The sequence below is a fragment of the Diplotaxodon limnothrissa genome, linkage group LG9, assembly GCF_057381915.1.
Source record: "Diplotaxodon limnothrissa isolate DT_005_m linkage group LG9, D_limnothrissa_male_GT1.1, whole genome shotgun sequence".
Classification (NCBI taxonomy): Eukaryota; Metazoa; Chordata; class Actinopteri; order Cichliformes; family Cichlidae; genus Diplotaxodon; species Diplotaxodon limnothrissa.
The window spans coordinates 2792697-2813331 of NC_140604.1; the positions used below are offsets into that span (position 1 = coordinate 2792697).

At 43.5% G+C, this 20635-nt stretch overlaps 1 protein-coding gene across 3 annotated transcripts in view; it reads right to left on the reverse strand.

The window, feature by feature from the left end:
• plppr5b (phospholipid phosphatase related 5b) overlaps positions 1–20635 on the reverse strand; it is a 126200-nt gene that overhangs the window by 42383 nt on the left and 63182 nt on the right. For all 3 annotated transcript variants that reach the window (XM_085362580.1, XM_085362579.1, XM_085362578.1), the window contains one exon: positions 19427–19677. In XM_085362580.1, coding sequence (XP_085218706.1) covers positions 19427–19677 — 251 coding nt within the window. The remainder of the gene's footprint in view (positions 1–19426; positions 19678–20635) is intronic.

Genomic DNA, 20635 nt, shown 5'->3' on the forward strand with positions numbered 1-20635 from the left:
GAATATAAAATTAACCTTATTTTCTTAAATTTAGCTGCTGTGTGACTCTGTGACTGCACAAAATTCCCTCCATTCATCATTTATCCGAGTTGAACTGCACTGAAGTAAAAACTCATCCTAAGGACATTACAAATGAACACTGATTAACCTTAGCATACCTTTAACAGTTAATATAGATCATGATCTTAGGCTGATAAAGCCTTCTGTGTTCTTCGTGCAGTAACAACTCAACAGGAAGTAGTTTTGATTCCAGCTGTGTGATGTTCAGCTGTGAGTTTAACAGGCTGCTGTTAAAAATAATATCAGCATCTCCCCCCACCACTCCCCCTGCCAGTGGCGGACTCCCTCAGGTATCGGTGCGTTGGTGGTTCTTTGTGTCTGGATGGGCGTCCAGGTACACAGCGGCTCACTCCTTGGTGGCTGCTTGTCGGGGCCTGGAGCCTGGGGCTCGCTCTGGCCCCTGTGGGGGGGTGGGGTGCCCCCGGCCTCTCGGCCTGGGGCTCGGTCACTCAGGCACAGCTGGCTGCCGGCGGAGCTCACGGGCGCGTCACTGCAACTCCCCCTGGCTTCTGCTCCGCGGCTGCTGAGTGAGCCCTCATCTGGGACTCTCCTCAGCTCTTTCTGGGACAGTGGCGCGGCTGCCCCTCTGTTGGTCTTCCTTGGTCTCTTGTGTTCTGGGGGCCTCTGGATGTCTGGAGTTTTGATCTCCTCCATACCTGCTTCATGCCCTGGAGGACGGGGCTGTGGCCCCCCCACACCCTCTAGCAGATTATTACATGAAGGAACCTTTTAAAAAAACAAAAAACAAGCGCGTCCATGCTCACAGGTGTACACACGGGTGATCACACCCACAAACTACACCCTTTTTGGCTCCTACCTCAAAGCACACTGTGTTTTGTTGATCTTATGTGCTGCACAATAATGTTTAATATTTAGTATTTACTGTCATATTCCCATATATCATTGTGATGTTGTTTATTCTATTACTCTTGTTCTCTTCTGCTTGCTTTCTTTTTTCTTTCTCAGCAGGTGATCCAGGTGATCGATAGATGCATTTTTTTTTCTCTGCCCGTTCTGTTGGTTTTTGTCTTTTGCCCTTCTCCCCCGTCCCTCTTCTCAGCTGTTTCTCTTTCCCTCTTTCTTTCTCCCCTTCTTTCCCCCAGTCAAGTCTGTCCCGTATTCAGTAAGTGAAAATAAAATAAACAATAAAAGGTGAATCAAATGGACCATTACGGCAAGGCTGGGATGGTCAGTTTGGTAAAGTAAATCCGTTGGGCATCTTTCTTTGCCTTTAGACAACAATTCTGATGGCAAAAGAGCCAAACGGGACAGGCAAAAAAAAAAAAAAAAAAAAAGGAATTATATCAGCAGGTTATGTCATGAACAGAAAATGCAGTTACAATGAACATTTACACGTTCTGCACCACTTTGCTTATTCCGTTGCAATGAATTATGGGATGGCGTTTTCTCCTCTCCTTTCAGGATGGTCCAGAGTATCCTCTATAGGATGAAAACTTTGAAACTTTCTTTAGAATTTCGAGAATTCGAACAGATCTTATTCTGGCCACCACGCAGATACTTCTGCGGCACGCCTCTCACTTAGGAACCCTTCAAATCAGAATGCACTGAATGCATCCTCAGGTTGGTGGTGTGCTTTGTTGTGTCATACTGTGCAGATGTCTGCTTTCCTACTTCTTGATGTCTTTATTTTGGATTTTCTGTTAGTGTTCAGAGGTTTTCTTCCTATGCTGTCAACATTTTATTAACCTGTGTGGTGAAACCCGAGCAGACAGCTATGACTGCATGTAAATATGAGCTGATAGGTTAAATCTGTCTTTCTATTTGTTTCCCTGTATTTAGAGATGTGCTGGCAGAACAACAGTACTACTGAAAAAAAGAAAAAAAAAAAGAAAAAGAAAAAAGAGGAAACAGCCAAACACAACAGATATACAGGAGAGGAAGTAGAGACAGACAGTAATGGCCAAATAAAACAAATAAGTGAGGTAACAAGCAAAGGGTGTCGGGAAACGAGTGAGAGGAGAGCTGAAGACAGAAGAAGAAAACAGACAAGAGTGAGGAGAGATAAAAATGTGTTCTGTTATTTTACATTTTCCTGCTTTTCTTTAATTGGTTTATTTATTTTAATTAATCAACGTATTTGTTTGTAACCAGGTTAAAACTGAAATTTATTAAAATGTGTTGAAATATTCAAAACGTGTAAATCCATGTTAAAATATAAAATATAACATTCTGGGTCACAATGTGTTACGTTTAAAAGCGCATTTGCACTTGTTTTAGTGAGGCTGGCATCCTGTTTTATTGTGAAAAGCTTTGTAAGAGAAAGGAAATGTTGTCACTGCTAGACTGCTATGAAAGACGTTGCAACAGAAAGTATGAGAAGTTGTGCAAGTGTGTACGTATGACCTAGACTATGTGCTCGACACGCTTTGTCAGTGCATGCATTTTACAAACTGTCGGTGAGAAGCTGGGGACATCCACCGTGCAGCTGCAACCGCCATCATGGAGATGTTCGCTAATCATCTGCAGAAAACATGGCCTCTACCCATACAGAGCCTATACATAAAATTTGGACTATAAATAGCCCTTACACAGAGGTCCTATGGACGTCATTATTTGACGACCAGCTGGCAGTTCAACCTCTCCCTGAGTCATGTCACGTTTCCCCCCCGTCTGAAGGCCTCCGCTATCATTCCCATCCCCCATGGACCCACAACCCCAGAAGGCCCAGCAGCAGCTGCAGTTCCTCTGTGTGCTGAAGTAGTATAAAGACATAATAATTGCCTTGTAAAAGCATCTTGTTACATCGTGTTGTATTCAGTGTTGTAAATCCACAGAGAGCAGCAGGTCAGCTCTAACGTGGAGCTCACATTAGAGTGATTGTAAGTTGTGGTTCTTCTCTCCATGTTTAGCCACTACAACTGATCTCAGGGTTCACCCAACCGCTGAATCTCAGTTTAACCCCTTACTGCTCTCATTTCACTGCTTAGTGGATGCAAAGTCACCCTCTACAATGTAGGGAACAGAAAATTTTGTTTTTTTCTTCAAAATTCTCTTTCATTTCTTCCTACATAACAGATTCTGTCATGAACTGGCTGTGTGGAGGCAGATGAGGACCCAAACGCAAGACAAAAAGCTGAACTCAAAATTACTGCTTTATTGCAGGCTTCACAAAGAAACAGAACTAAACTGGGAATGCTAACTGAGGACCGAGGGAACACATAAAAACACACAGGTTCAGGGAGGAGACATTGACAACGCGACACCGAACTGAGGGAGACATGCACATAAATACACAGAGGGTTAACGAGGGAAGTGGGAGCACACGGGGAACACAGCTGACACAGATAATCATAATGAGACAGGGCAGGAGTAACACAACACTGACGGGACACTGTCAAAGTAAAACAGGAAGTACACAGAGGTGCAGACAGGAGGAGAGAGACAGGAGAGCACAGGCATAGTGGGCTGGGGAAACATGGAATAAAACACAAGGAGGGGAGGGGAGGGCTCACAGATACAGAGGGGCACACAGGGGGTAAAAGTCACAAGGAGGAAATCAAATAAGGAACAACTTAACAGAGCAACCCAGGAACCATGGCCTAAATAAAGAACAAAATACAAAAATACATGAAAACTAAGAATGCTGGGCCAACATGGCCCAGGATCATGACAGATTCAGTACATTTCAGTGTCATCAGCTGCTACTTAGCCAGTACTTTTTATGTAAGACAGTGGACTGGTTACAATGGTTAAAACAGATCAAACTTGTCAAGAATGTAATGTTTCAAAAATGAATTGTTGAGCACAGGGTTCTTATCTGAACCTGTGAAGCCCACTGCAGCTACTAATTTGCAGGGCAAAGAGAAACAAGCTCAGAAACATTGCTCTGGTGGGCCAACAATTGTTCTTATTTAACCATAAACCAGACAAAAGAAGTGAACATCGAGCTTTACCGTCTCTAATCACAACTGAAGAGAAAGAATCAAGTGGAGTGACACAGCCTGGAGCTTCTGTCCTTCCCTTCCTCCTAACCATCTGGGCTTCAGAGGAATTGCTGTAAATAATATATCATATGGCCTGCTGACTGAGTTACAACAGACTGTAAAGCCACATTATTTTTAATCATTACACCAGTGCTAGGTCAGCAATCTGAACATTTAACACAGCTGATGATATTGAAACCATCTGAGGAATTCACTGTATTTCTGTTACAAATATTCAGAAACCTTTACAATCTGTGATTCATACAGCAGCAGTTCACAACAGCAATTATCTAAAGGGACTTTCTACTGTAAGGTAAAGAACCTGGAGATTTTAAACCTAACAATCACATGACCCCCAATGGCAACGCCTCCAGAACCAGGCTTAAGGAGGGTTGTGGGTGAGGGGTGGAAGACAGGCTAAGAGTTAAATTATGACTAATAATTAAACACAGTGGTGGTGTATAAAACACACAGAGTGTGTAATAAGTTGAGTGAAGAAGTAAACATTAAGGCCTGCCTCCCAAATCCAAACTGGGAGCTGCTCAAATGAATAAAGGCAGTGCTTACAGTTGCACACTGTAGGAAGCAGCCTGGTTAAAACATATTCCAAGATTCTTTATAGTGTTACTGGAGGACGAAGTATGCAGTCTAAAGTAAGTATTTGGTTAGACATCATCTTTCTAAGACACCATATTTCCAGTCAATTTGACTAGTATACAAACTGGAACGGGTTAATTGCAGAAGGGTGTGAAAACAATGTGGTCTTAAAATGCTTCAACATACTAGGGGTGAGAACCAGAGGTAGGTCAGAACATTCCTTTAATCCAATGTATTTAGGAATGGCTGACCTGGTCAAAATGTCTCCTGAAGTTCAAAACTGAGAAAAGGTTATTTAAATAAACGTGATTTAAATAATCGAACATAGTTTTTGCTGTTCGACATGCTGGTCTGAGTATTCCAGAAACGGCTTAGCTACTCAGATTTCCCTACATACCAACTTCAGAGTTTACAAAGAACGGTCTGAAAAAGAGAAAAGATCCAGCGAGCAGCAGTTCTGTGTGCAAAGATGCCGGACTGATCCCAGAAGTCAGAGGGGAATAGCCAGACCTGAACTCAAATAACCACGTGTTAAAACTAATGCATGCGGAACAGCATCTTAAACAGATGAGCGACAGCAACAGAAGACCAAACAGTGTACAACTCGTGTCAGTCAACAACAAGAAACTGAGGCTACCATTTCTGGTACAACAGTGGAATGGTAGGGTCAGAAATGGGCATAATCACTATGAAAGTATGGACCTATCCTGCCTTGTGTCAACGGTTCAGGCTGCTGGTGGTGTAGTGATGTAAGAAGAGATATTTCCTTGGCAGACTTTGTGCTCTTTGGTTACAGTTCAGTTCAGTCAGTACTAAATAAATGTATAGTGTATAGGATTATAATTGGACTGTTGAAGAAGCTAGGGTACCTCAGAGGTACAAGTAGAATATACAAACTCCTCACAACCAGCCCCAGCTAGAGCTTGAATCATGACCCCTCTTTCTCTGAGGTGACAGTATGTAACAAATCCACGACCCGACCACATCTCACCGCTCTTCGGCATACTTTCTTCATTACGGTTGCTTGTTCACACGCGGCTGCAGCTTTTCAGGCACCAGCCAAACACACACCAACAACAACAACAAAGCTCAAGACCCAGTACAGACGTTTAAGCTGGCGAGTGGATGCCGCTCAAGTGCGTCCTCCTCCACCGCAGCTGCGCCGCTGACCGCGCCCCGACACACAATACTAAGCAGTGCACCACCATACTATAGGGAACTGATTTGAAATGTGCAGTCCCGAAGTGTGTGAGAAATCACTTGACATTTTAGGAGGACAAAGGTGAGGAGCCTCTGGCACCGTTAGCCAGAGCTGATGCTCTGTCTGCAGAAATGCCACCAACAGCCTGCAGCTCTGTAGGTGGAACAACTCCACCACAGAAAACGGACACACATTACTTTACTGTTTAGTCACTTAAGCATTTGCAAAATGTATTTTGTCAAATAGCTGTACTCCTGACTGGGATGACTTCCTATATACTAAGCAGAGCTAGACTGGGTAGCATGTCTTACAGATCCAAATCTGAATGGCTTCAGCCAGAAATGTTGCCAACCCTGCCCTCACACACCTCTTTTAAACTGTTAAACTGTATTTTGTTTTAATAAATGTAGAAGTCTGTTTTTTTCGAATCCAGTTACTTAAATGAGGACAGCCTAAAGATATTTGAGCACCCATACACACTGGAGCTGTTTCCTGGACAACAACCGTGTAACATATGTATGTTAATATCTAATTATGGCCTTGTTTTGGTGCCACCATCACCCTTGGATCAGACAGGAAAATGATGGGTAGAGAGAAAGAGAGAAACAAACTCGTATAGATGAGAGGAGGCGTGTCTGTGTTTAGCTTCACTCTCGCATGTCAGGGTTTCTGGGTCGTTGACCCAGCATTTTCAGTTCATGTCCACTGTTTATCCTCTGTACGTTCCACTTCCTGTTTTGTGTTACGTTACTCTGTGTGCATTATGTTCTAGTTCTTATTCCATGCATCGTTAGTTCAATTGTGTTCAGCTGCTCACTCACCTGTCACCTATCAGTCATTGTTCAGCCAGTATATTTAAGTCCTCAGTTCTCTCCTGGTCGGCGTCGCGTCATTGATGTTGTCACTGCTGTCTATGCCCCATGTTTGCCTTCCAAGTCCAGATCAGTCAGCCAGCCATCTCCTGTTTTCGTCATTCCTCCCTCACAATAACGTAACACAAAACAGGAAGTGGAACGTACAGAGGATAAACAGTGGACATGAACTGAAAATGCTGGGTCAACGACCCAGAAACCCTGACAGTACCCCCCCCTTCAAAGGCCGGCACCCGACGGCCAAAAGAAAGAAAAACCAGAACAGGGCGGGCGGAGGGGGCCCAGGACGGAGGGACGGAGTCCGAAACAAAAACAGTTCAGGTGGGCGGCCACGTGGCCCGTGGCCGAGACGAGACATTTCAGGTGGGCGGCCGCGAGGAAGGTGGCGGCAGTCGAGACGAGACGGGTCCGGTGGGCAGGAGGAGACTGGACTACAGGGGACTGGGCAGGAACAGGCTGGACGGGAGCGGGCTGGACTACAGGCTGGACGGGAGCAGGAGGGTGAACTGATTGGACTGAGGAGGCTAATGGATAAACAGGGGTCGGTGAGGCTAATGGCTGAGCTGAGGTTGGTACGGCTAAATGCTGAGCTAAAGACTGAGCTAGTGAGGGGGATAAAGCTGCAGCTTGGGCTAGTAAGGCTGGTGTCTGAGCAGGGGACACCCTGCATCGTCACCGTGAGTCCTGCGTTTGAGTCCTTCTCTCCACATCCACTCAGCAACCCCTGACACACATCTGTTAGCCTCCAAGGGTCTAACTGTACTTTCTATTAACCACGCACACACACGATGGACCAAACAGTTCTATTTCTCTCTCTTTCATTATTCTTCATCTTTTTTTTTTTTTTATTAATCAGGACTTTAAAAATCTCATGCTTTCCAACTTTGAGTATAAAATATTTGCATAGTAGAGTGGTGTTTTGCTAGGCTATGTTGTGCAGTTCTTTTCTATGACTGGATAAATGAAGACATTTTTGATCAACAACCACTGATCAATGTCCATGAGTACCTTTCACAGAGAGTTGGGGAATGGCTGCAATCACAGCATTGTAAGATGGTGACAGATGTACCCTTAGGCCCCCTCCTCGATTCAGAGATGGTCTTTCCCGTTTCATGTAAATGGCCTCCTTGACTCCGCCCACAAACCAGCGTTCCTCCCTGTCCAGGATGTTACATCCTCATCATTGAAAGAGTGTCCACTGGCCTGTAGGTGTAAATAGACTGCAGAGTCCTGGCCTGACGAGGTAGCTCTTTTGTGTTGTGCCATCCGCTTCACCAGAGGTTGTTTGGTTTCCTCGATGTATAAATCCTGGTAATCCTCCTGCACTTAACAGCGTACACTATGTTACTCTGTTTGTGTCGGGGACCCGATCCTTAGGGTGGACCAGTTTTTGGTGCGGCGTGTTTTGGGCTTTTTTTTTTTTTAGAGAAAACGTGTCTTAACTATTCCAATATTCCTGACACATAAGGGATCACTGTGGGTTTTCGCTTAGTCGGCAGTTGTTCTTCTGTCCTGGATCGGCTGGAGCTTTCTTGAAACGTTTCTCGACTGAAAAACCTACTTCCAGATGAACAGAATCAACGTTTTGGGATATTAACAACAAATTTTACTTCTAACTCATCCACTGCAGAATGATAAATTGAATTTGGATTATTTCAAATTAAATAAATGTCACCATAACCTGGCCACAACCAGGTGCTCTCCAGGAGATTTCAGACAGAGTGACAAGAATTATCAGAAGAGTTGTGTGAGATCCAAGGACCACTTGTAGGGAGCTACAGAAAGGTAGCTCTTCACAGTTCTCCTGAAATCAGCAGGTACCATTGTTTCAAAGAGAACAATAGTAATGGACTCAACCACAATGGCCTGTTTAACATAGTCTGGTCAGACGGGCCAAACTTGAACTCTTTGGATGGCATAATACACACCATGTTTGGAGAACAAAAGGTGCTGCATATCACTCCAAAAACATCATATGAACAGTGAAGTCTGGAGGTGGGAACAACATGGTAAGGGGCTGTTTTTTTAAGAAACGGCACTGACATGTACAGAGACGGTCTTGATCAAAATCTGATGCCATCTTCCAGGATTATGAAGTTGAAATCGGGATGGTTCGGCAAGACAATGATCCCGAACACACAGGCAAGAAAACTCTGAATTGGTTTCCAAGAAAGAAAATTTCTTGACCTGAATCCAACTGAAAATCTATGGAAAGAACTAACAGTCAGATCTCATAGAAGAGGCCTACTGACTGTTTGTGTGGAAGAATGGGCCGAATTCACACCTGAGCAGTGCATGCGACTAGTTTCTTCATACAGGAGGGGTCTTGAAGCTGTTTTTGTACGCAGTATTAAATAAATTTCAGCTTTTTCAATACTTATTTTACCTGCTGAATGTGTATGCCTGTCCTTCACTGAGTTAGGGTGATTTTCCATCACACAAAATACTATCAACTTTATAATTATATCAACAGAACAACCTGCTATCCATCCATCCATCTTCATCCGCTTTATCCGAGGCCGGGTCGCGGCGGCAGCAGCCTAAGCGTTCCTCCGTTCCAACCTGCTATCTCTACTGTAAAATACATACACCCTGTATAATATAACTTAGGTGTCTGGGTGCAGGTTTCCTTCTTTATTTGATTACTCTGAAGTGTCTTGGTGAGTGTTTCATTGTCAAGCCCTATATTTCCTTTTTAATCACAGACATTGGCAGCTGTCTGCAGAGGCCTGTCAGCAAAATGGAGAGTGTGACATGACATCAATCTCTCTGCCTTGCCAAGTTTAAATGGCTTCCTGTGTTATTACTTAGGGGGATCTGTTCATTTGTGTTTGGCATTTCATATCTAATGTTATTACTGAAGCATTCATCAAACAGACTGCCAGAAATCTGAGTGAGAGTATTAACTGTGATATATTGCTAATTGCTAACTGCTAATTGCTGCTAACTGCTAATTAGCTAACTGCTAATTGCTAACTGCTAGTTGCTAATGCTAACTGTGATATATGTATTAAAAATAGACCTTTTTTTGTGCATGAAAAATTAGACACAACACTGCAATGGGATGATACCACTTAATCTGACTTTGCTTCCATTCTGGTGTCAGCTACACACCAGTATGGCTTCAGTAGCTTCCATGGTTGGAATGTTATCATGTTAACAGTACAGGGGTGACTGCAGCTCAGTAGGCAGCGCACCCCACCTACTAATCAGAAGGTTAGTGTTTTGATACCTGGCTGCTCCAGTCTGCATGCCCAGGAATAACTTGGGCATAACCCCAGGTTGCTCTACGATGTGTTCTTCGGGTGTGAGTGTGAATGTTAGACAGAAAGCATTCTTCTGAGGGTAGACAAGTACACTATTAAAAAGTGTCCAATACAGAAGGACAGACATATATAAACTTACCACCAAAAGTAAGAAAATTTGTGTTCACTCAGTTATTTATTTGTTGTAACAATTCTTCTTGGCAACAAATCTTAAACCATTGGAAAGCCTGTTTCTTTCCCCTGAAATGGTGCTGCATTTGTAAAGATAATTCATCTGTGGGTTAAACAGCCTGCGACAGACTGGCGACCTGTCCAGGGTATGCCCCGCCTCGCGCCCTGTGACAGCTGGGATAGGCTCCAGCGCCCCCCGCAACACTGAAAAGGAGATGCAGAAGCGAATGGATGGATGGATGGATGGGTTAAACAGCAGAGTTGAATGCACCCTGTTCTGACACCCTGACAATCAGGTGCCTGATTGGTGCCTATTTAGTAGCACCTGTGAGCATGGACCCTGCTACAGCGATCAGACAGCGTCTGCTCTAAGCATGCCACATTTGACAGGGCCTGTGCCATAAGGCAACTTCAAGCTAGAGTTCTTCAAAATGAAGTTGCAGCATTATTTAGAGGGAAGGCTAGTACCATCTTCAAATTGAAGGCCAAGGGCATGACAGGGTGAAAAAGGTTTGCTTAAAATTATTGCAAATTTATTAAAAATAAAAAAAATAAAAATATAACATGCACAAAAGTATTCACAGCCTTTGCTCAATGTTTCAATTCAATTCAATTTTACTTACACAGCGCCAAATCACAGCAACAGTCGCCCCAAGGTGCTTTATATTGTAAGGTGACCCTAGGATAATACATACAGAGAAAAACCCAACAATCATATGACCCCTTATGAGCAGCACTTTGGTGACAGTGGGAAGGAAAAACTCCCTTTTAACAGGAAGAAACCTCCGGCAGACCCACACAGCAGGTGTGGACGTGAGCTGGGGCTCACAGGTGCCATGAAAGGCAGGCGGTGTGCAGGACCCCACTGCATGCTGGCCTCTGGTGGAGATGGGGCAGGTCCCGAAAGCATGCTGGACTCTGGCACGGTGACCCCAGGCTTTATCTGCGGAGGGCTCTCCCTTGCTCTGACCGCCAGCTCCAGCCAAGTAGGTTTCTGGCGTGCTTCGACCTCCACCGGGTCAGGCTGATCATGTCCCTCTGGTGCTTCAACCTCCGGCTCAGGCCAAGCCGGTCCCCCGGACGCCTCCACCTCAGCTTTCCAGCCGCCAGCCTCTTTATGCTTGCGAGGCGTGATTGCATATGGCGCTTAGGTGCATCTGCCTCCCCTGCAGCGGCACTGCAGACCACACAATATACAGATTGTACTGTACTATAGTGTTCAATGGGAATCATCCTAAATAAACACAGTGACTATGCAAGCAAAAGTGTTCTGCTGTTATTGTGTCTGTGGAAATGCTAGAGAAGTTTTGTGAAATATTATGTGTAAAATAAATATTTTATAGAAAATCGCGATTTTGTGTAAATGTTAATTCGTTTAAGCTAAGCTATGACACAGAAACTAAAGTAAGTGTGTGAAGTTACTCTATGGAAATTATAAATACTTCACAAATAAAGAACATGGAACAAACTGAGTAGCTACTTCTTGAGTATCAAGTACTAATGAAGCAGACAGCACTCATCTTTAAATTTGGCCGTCGCTTGTATATTAAAACAAACCCTAGAAAGATGCCAGAGCACAGTACAGTATCACTCCTGGGTAAAAAAGTGAGATTTTAAAAGACAAACAGTCTGTCACAGCTGGAGAGAAATCCTTCCCGCTCCACCACAATCACCCACACATGCAGGGCCTTGGGGTAAAGGTATGTCACCAGGGTGCAGGGGAGGCACCCCCGTCCCCTACTGGCTGCCTGTGCCTTAATTTTATCTCACAACTTAGACATTCATGGCTCCCCCCACTGCAGGGAAAAGGGTAACACCACCTGGGTCTGGGTGCAGTTCCCCCTCCAGGGGCAAGGGTACCTAGACCTGGGGTATAGAGTACGCTTGGGGAGTGTGATCGTGTGTACAGCGTCTCTTTATGTCTGTCTCCACGTTGGTTGAGTGTGGAGTGAGTGCATATGAGAGCATGAGGGTGGGAATGGATGTTTGTATCTGTGTGTGCCTGTATGTCTGTGTCTATATGTCAGGTTGGGTGTCAGACGCCACCTCTCTGGGGACATCTCAGGCCCTCCAAGATATGCAGGCCTATCTCCCCCCACCACTCCCCCTGCCAGTGGCGGACTCCCTCAGGTATCGGTGCGTTGGTGGTTCTTTGTGTCTGGATGGGCGTCCAGGTACACAGCGGCTCACTCCTTGGTGGCTGCTTGTCGGGGCCTGGAGCCTGGGGCTCGCTCTGGCCCCTGTGGGGGGGTGGGGTGCCCCCGGCCTCTCGGCCTGGGGCTCGGTCACTCAGGCACAGCTGGCTGCCGGCGGAGCTCACGGGCGCGTCACTGCAACTCCCCCTGGCTTCTGCTCCGCGGCTGCTGGGTGAGCCCTCATCTGGGACTCTCCTCAGCTCTTTCGGGGACAGTGGCGCGGCTGCCCCTCTGTTGGTCTTCCTTGGTCTCTTGTGTTCTGGGGGCCTCTGGATGTCTGGAGTTTTGATCTCCTCCATACCTGCTTCATGCCCTGGAGGACGGGGCTGTGGCCCCCCCACACCCTCTAGCAGATCATTACATGAAGGAACCTTTTAAAAAAACAAAAAACAAGCGCGTCCATGCTCACAGGTGTACACACAGGTGATCACACCCACAAACTACACCCTTTTTGGCTTCTACCTCAAAGCACACTGTGTTCTGTTGATCTTATGTGCTGCACAATAATGTTTAATATTTAGTATTTACTGTCATATTCACATATATCATCGTGATGTTGTTTATTCTATTACTCTCGTTTTCTTCTGCTTGTTTTCTTTTTTCTTTCTCTTTCTTTCTTTGGTTTTTGTTTTTTTGCCCTTTATCCCCGTCCCTCTTCTCCACTGTTTTTCCCCTTCTTCCTTTCTCCCTTTTCATTTCCTCATTCAAGTCTGTCCCATATCTAGCAAGTGAAAATAAAAAATAAATAAAATAAACAATAAAAGGTGGATCAAACAGACCATTACGGCAAGGCTGGGATGGTCCATTTGGTAAAGTAAATCCGTTGGGCATCTTTCTTTGCCTTTAGATAATAATTCTGATGGCGAAAGAACCAAACGGGACAGGCAAAAAAAAAATAAAAACAAAAAACAAAAGCAATGCCAGGAGGCCGAGCAGGGGGGAACATGTACAATAAATTGCCTTGGAGCAGACTTGAACCCAGGCCTCTGCTTAAGCCCTCCAGCATGTGGGTTACCCACTCAACTTTGTGAGCTATGCCAGCACCTGATCTTGCTGCACTATATTACTATACATGATCAGTGTTGGTCAAGTTACTTGAAAAAAGTAATCAGTAACTAATTACTGATTAATTCCCCAAAAAAGTAATCCCGTTACTTTACTGATTACTTATTTTCAAAAGTAATTAGTTACTTAGTTACTTTTTAAAAACACGATTTACAACCTGAAGAGGTGATAAAGCGATAGATCTTTCAGCCCAATTCTACTTTTTCTACATAATCCATCATACAAAATGTAATCAAATGGAAAAGTCTCTTTTTAAAACTTGTTTTATTAGTTTTAATCTTTTAACTTTATGCATCAAGCAAAGATTTAATTATATGCAACATTCTCTGACTGGAAGAAATTAGTTTACCATTTAAACCTATTTTCTGCACATTCCAGCACATAAAATAAAATATTTTTTGTGTTTACACTCAGTCTTTCAAATAGATGCAAGTAAAACACAGCAGAAAATAAATAAAGTCAAAGACTCAGTGGTCCTGTTGCTCTATTTTCACCTGTAAAGCAGGAGTGGGGTAGGCGGAGGTTTACCCTGGTGCAGGTGTGCCGCGGTCAGTGGAAGAATCCGCGAGTTTCTCTGTGAGGTTCCCATTACGTCGTAGCTACTCGGTGCTTGCTTGGAAGTTTAGGGTTTTTTTTCGCTGTAAAAAGAAGTTTTCTTCCCACGCACAGCGGACACTAATGTTTTTGTCACTTTTTATGGAATCAAACTCAAAGTAAGGTCAGTACTTCCACGCTTTAAACGCTGCACGCTCATACTCTCTCCCACAATCGATATATGATCCATTGTTGATCTGCACACAGCTGTTGTCACGAACGTCGCACTCGCTTACGTCACTGTCGTGAGACATTCTCGCAAAAAATCACGGTTTTAGTAACGCAGTAACGCAGCGTTCCTACGGGAAAGTAACGGTAATCTAATTACCGTTTTTGCAATAGTAATCCCTTACTTTACTCGTTACTTGAAAAAAAGTAATCAGATTACAGTAACGCGTTACTGCCCATCTCTGTACATGATAATCAAAAGAGACACCAATTAATTCTCATCAGTGCTAATGCTAATGCTAGCTATCTTACAGTGGCAGGAACCTGTTTCAAATGCACAAGACTTTAGTGTTATTTGTGTTAGAGCTTTGCCAAGTTCAAGCAAAATAAATTTTTTTGCTAGAACGATGATTAAGGACAAATGTCCCAATCCAAATTTTGGCACTTCCACAACTTGACGACTACCCACTGTTTATCTGAAACAGCACAGCCTGGAACTGGTTACTATGAATGTAAGCAAGTAATGAGAATTTCATGGAAAAATAAATTTGCCCCTTCCTGATGTCTTCTGTTTTTGCATATGTGTCACGCTTACATTTTTCAGATCAACAAATTTTAACATTAGGCAAAGAAAACAAAGTCAAATAAAAAACACCTGGAACTAAAAATGTTACCAGGAAAATGTAATTGCCCACTACACCTTATAACTGGTTGTGGGGTTATCAAGCAGTTGCAATAACAGGAAATGTGTCTTTTATATCACTGTGAAAGGAATTTGGCCCACTCTGCTGAATTCCTTTAACCACATTTTCCTTCAGGATTTTCTGTTAGAGAGCAGGATTCATGTTTCCATTAATTACAACAAATGATTCAGGTTCTGGAGCAGGAAAACAGCCCCAGACTATTACACTACCACCACCATGTTTGACCGCTAGTATGATGATTGTTTTTATAAAATGTTGTGTTAGTGTTATGCTGAATGCAACAGGAACAAACCTCCCAAAAAGTTCAACTTTCGTCTTGTCATTCTAGAGAATATTTTTATCATCAAGATATTTTTCGCCGCCATCTTCCTTGCGGCCGCCCACCGGACCTGCTCAGTAGTCGCCATTGCCACCAGCGTGGCCGCCCACCAGAACTGCTTTGGCTCAGCCGCAGGCCGCGTGGCCACCCCCCCGAACTGTTTTGTTTCGGACTCTGTCCCTCCGTCCTGGACCCCGTCCGCCAACTTTGTTCTGTTTTTTTTTTTTTCTTTCGGCCATCGGGTGCCGGCCTTTGAAGGGGGGTACTGTCAAGGTTCCTGGGTCGTTGAGTGATTTCAGTTTGTTGATGTTCAGTTTAGTTTGCCACATTAATGTTCTCATTTCCTGTTTTTTCCCATGTCAGCTTGTCTCTTGTGTCATTAGTCAGATTATGTTCAGCCCTGTACTCATCTGTTTCCAATCATTGTCATCATTCGACCTGTGTATTTAAGTTCCTTGGTTTCACCAGTTCTTTGTCGTGTCATTGATGTTGATGTTGCCAGTATTGTCGTTCCCGTTTGTATTCAGTTATTCAGTCAGTTAGTCAGTCTTGCCATTCCTGCTTTGTTCATTCACCCGCTCCAATAAATCCTCGTCATTCCGCACCGTGAGGCGGTTTAATGTTGCAAAGCACCTCTTTTTAACTTCAGTGGATATTATACATGGTTATGCTCAGGATATGTCAGCCCATTTCTACTGGAAATGCCTTTTGGTTAAACTTTCAGCAAGGAATTTGCATTTGCACTGTTAAATATTTATATAACTTTAATGCACATAAACAGCTTCTTGTTTAAGTGAAAATAAATGGATGTTTGTTTGTTTTTTGCGCTAATAAAGTTGTGGAGTTGTATTTTTTTCCGCATCAATTATATCATCAGTTATATCGTTATCACAAATTTTCAAATATGTATCGTGATAAATATTTTTGGCCATATCACCCTGCTCTACAACAAAGCACTATTTTTGGTAGAGCATGCTAGCGGGCCGTCATTATTACCGTGTTTTTTGGAAAATACGGCACACTTGAAATCAATCCTTTGACTTTTCTGAAAATCGTCAGTGCCCCTTATAATCCCGTGTGCCTTATGTATGAATTCTGGTTGTGTTTACTGACCTCGAAACGATTTTATGTGCACGGCGCTCGAAAATCTGTCAAATGCTTTAGTACGACTTTGCTAAGCTACGAAGCCGCACCGCTTGATGGATTGTCGGAGCATTACGGCTATCGTAGGCGGAGCCTCGTGGAGTGATACGTACTGTGCTTCAACATAATATTACCATATTGTGTGTGTATAACCTCTTTTTAAGTTTTGTGGATATTATACATGGTTATGCTGAGGATATGTCGGCCAGTTTCCACTGGAAATGACTTTTGGTTAAACTGTCAGCGAGGAATTTGCATTTGCAGTGTTACATTTTTATATAACTTTAATGCACTTAAAAAACAGCTGCTTGTTTAAGTGAAAATACATTGATGGGTTGGTTTTTTTTGCACTAATAAAGTTGTGGAGTTGTAAAGTATTTTGTCTAGTGTCAATTATATCGTCAGTTATAATGTATGGTGATAAATATTTTTGGTCATATCGCCCTGCTCTAGGAGCAATTACAGCTGATTCAACAGACTCTGGATTGCTGTGTTTGACCCTGGCATTGCTGTAATGACTAAGACAACAAGAGGGATAATTTTCATCATCTTCTTGGAGTTGCAGTATTGTGTGTGTCAGTGTGTGCAAACTGCATGTATGTCCTGGACACACACATTGGCCTGTGCTAAATGACCTATATAACAGAGACAATCTGTTCTCCTCACCATGCAGGCAGGCAGTGATTGTCCAAAGCCATGCATCGATCACTTATGGGCACTTGGGTACACATTGGTTCTGACACAGAAAATCAAACAAATCAGATCATCAGAAAGCATTGGAAGCTTTTTTGAAAAGGTTTCATTGTTGTGCTTTGCTTAAAGGATAAATCAACAGTCACACAGGATGGCTGTAGGAGGTAGAGCAGGTCATCTAGTAATTGGAAGGTTGTTGTTGCTGCTTCAGTCTCCAGGACCAACTATTCTTTGGTCACATACTAACCCCAAGTTGCTCTCCGATGCATCTATCAGTGTATGTATGTGTGTGAATGTCAGACTGAAAGCACTTGAGCAAAAAAGCATGGAAAAAAGTGTTTGTATGAGGTAAGTTTGATAAACAATAAACTGGACTGGTAAAAAAGCATCACTGCACAGTGCAGGACAGGCCAGAGCCAAGGTAGCTGAGGTGTTTTAACATCGGACCATGCTCAGGATATTCTTTGAGTCTGTGTGATCAATGCCATCCTCTATGCTGTTTCATGGTTTCCAAGATAAGGACAATGCTGCAAAATGCCTCCCACCCACTCCATGAGGTGCTAGCCAGTCACAGGGGCATGTTCACTTAAAGATAGGGCTGGGCGATATATCGAGTTTTTTAAAAATATCGATATATTTTTATACGAGATGTAAGATGTGACAATATCTTTTATATCGATATAGTCTATGTTACGTTATAATTATAGTTGTGGAGCCACAAGTTTGCCTCTCTTTCGTCCACTTTTGTCTTTACGCAATGTTACTCGACCTCACCTCTCCTTCACTGAACACAACTCCCCCTCCTCCCCCATCGCTTCACCTGCAGGCAGCGACAAGATGGGCACGGCAAATCTCCGTTAACGAGTTACTGCGCATCGCCCCGTGCGTGGGGCTGGATGGCGTCAATGTGTTAATGAGCTAACCACGCTAACGAGCTAACCACGCTAACGCCATGCACGGCCTGAAATCCTTTCATTTTCTCAAAAATCGACAGTGCGCCTTATGTATGAATTCTAGTTGTTCAGGGTCAAAAATGTTTTAGTACGACTTTGCTAAGCTACGGAGCTGCACCGGCTTGATGGATAGTCGGAGCATTACGGCTACCGAGGAGCCTCGCGAAGTGATACGTACTATGCTTCAGCGTAATATTACCGTATTGTGTGTGTGTATAAGGACCATAAATGGCACCTGTAAGAGACACGGTTATGAAGCAGATTTCAAACTCCAGGCTGTCAGTCACGAACTGTGAAATCTGTCTCTGTTATTATGCTCAGCGTCTTTTAGTTTACATTTTGACTGCACAATTGTGAGCTCTTTGTTATGCACAAAAACAACAGTTTTGTTTTATTTATGGAGCACTTTTATTATATAATAAATGCTCATAATTTATTTTTGAGTAGTTTTTTCATGTACATCTATGTATGTTAATAAAAGTGCCTGTGTGACATCTGGGACACAGCTTTGACTAAGAACTCTCTTTTTGTTCGTACCTTATGGCTTTAAAAAAATATCGAGATATATATATCTTATATCGCCATCCTGCTAAAAAATATCGAGATATGAATTTTGGTTCATATCGCCCAGCCCTACTTAAAGACTAAGATTGCCCAAATGCACCACTCAACAACACAGGAAATCATTCCTGCCTGTGGCTATCTCACTACACAAGCACCTTGAGGCAACCGTTGTGATTTAGCGCTATATAAATAAAATGTGACTGATCTACCAAAATTACTCCAAGAGCACGTCAACCAATCATCCAGGAGGTCACAAAAGAACCCAGAACATAATTAAGGAACCGCAGGCTTCACATGTCTAAGTTAAGGTCAGAGGTCATGATTCAACAATAAGAAAGAGACTGGGCAAAATGGGATCCATGGGAGAGCTCAAAGAGAAAACCACTGCTAACCAAAAATAACACAACAGTGTTACATGTGCCAAAAAACATCTTGATTATCTCCAAGACTTTTGGGGAAAATATTCTGTGGACTGACGAGACAAAGCTGAACTTTTTGGAAGTCACCTCTTCACAAAAGGACCATCATACCAACAGTAACATATGGTGGTGGTATTGTGATGATCTGGGGCTGTTTTGCTGGCTCAGGACCTAGAAGACTTGCTGTGGTAAATGGAACCATGAATTCTGCTGCATAGCAGTAACCCACCTGAGATTGTGAGACTACCAGGCGCCCTGTGGGTTACTGTTGGGAACAGCAAGCGACACAGACTGTGCAGAGATAGGTGACACGGAAACAAAAGCAGGGATGCAGAGCGGGGCTATCACGTCCAGCAGCAAAAACAACAAAACAAACCCTATTTCCATCCATCTTTCTCACCAACGCCAGCTCCCTCGCAAACAAAACGGAGGTGATACAATCAGAGACAACAAAAGGATTATACTAAACACATATGGCTGGATGTAAGAAAAACTCACAGCTAGGTAGAGTGCAGCATAGACGCTAAGCGCAGCCTCTTTGGATGGGAAAGTCTTGCGGGCACGTAGGATGTCGTCCTGGTTTCCTGTGCAGGCCTCCTGGTGGCTGATGTAGCGCAGGGCCTGCTGGCAACCCAGTGCTGTGTAGTTTGGCTTACAGACAGTCAGGAAGTACGGTGCCAGGTTTCCTGTCACTACCTGCCCTGCGTTGACAAAGATGTCAACAGTGAAGAGGCCAAAGGTGTAGACTCCTGGAAACAAACAAAAAAATGTTAAGACTGACGAGAGAAATGCTGCTGTTAGCAGCAACATAGTACTGAGACTGAAAAGTGAGGTGCTAATTAATATTAATGAGATACAGTCAGATTTTGTGAAACTTGATATTCCTCAGTTCAACACAACTCAATATAATTTTATTTATATAGCATCAAATCACAACAAGAGCTTTTCAAGGCGCTTTATATTGTAAGGTGACCCTACAACATTACAAAAAAAAACAGAGAAAACCCCAACAATCAAATGAACCCTTTGAGCATATGGGAATGAGAAAACCCTTTTCACAGAAAGACACCTTCAGCAGAACCAGGCTGAGGGAGGGACGGACATTTGCCGCGACCGGGTAGGGTTCAGGGAGGAAGACAGGACAAAGACATGCTGTGGAAGAGAGCCAGAGATTAATAATAACTAATAATTAAATGCAGAGAGGTGTATAAACACATAGTGAATGAAACACTCAGTGCATCATGGGAGTCCCCCAGCATCCTACAGTGGGGCAAAAAAGTATTTAGTCAGCCACCGATTGTGCAAGTTCCCCCACTTAAAATGATGACAGAGGTCAGTAATTTGCACCAGAGGTACACTTCAACTGTGAGAGACAGAATGTGAAAAAAAAAATCCATGAATTCACATGGTAGGATTTGTAAAGAATTTATTCGTAAATTAGGGTGGAAAATAAGTATTTGGTCACCTCAAACATGGAAAATCTCTGGCTCTCACAGACCTGTAACGTCTTCTGTAAGAAGTTTTTCTGTCCCCCACTCGTTACCTGTATGAATGGCACCTGTTTGAACTCATCATCTGTATAAAAGACACCTGTCCACAGCCTCAAACAGTCAGACTCCAAACGCCGCCATGGCCAAGACCAAAGAGCTTTCGAAGGACACCAGGAAAAGTATTGTAGACCTGCACCAGACTGGGAAGAGTGAATCT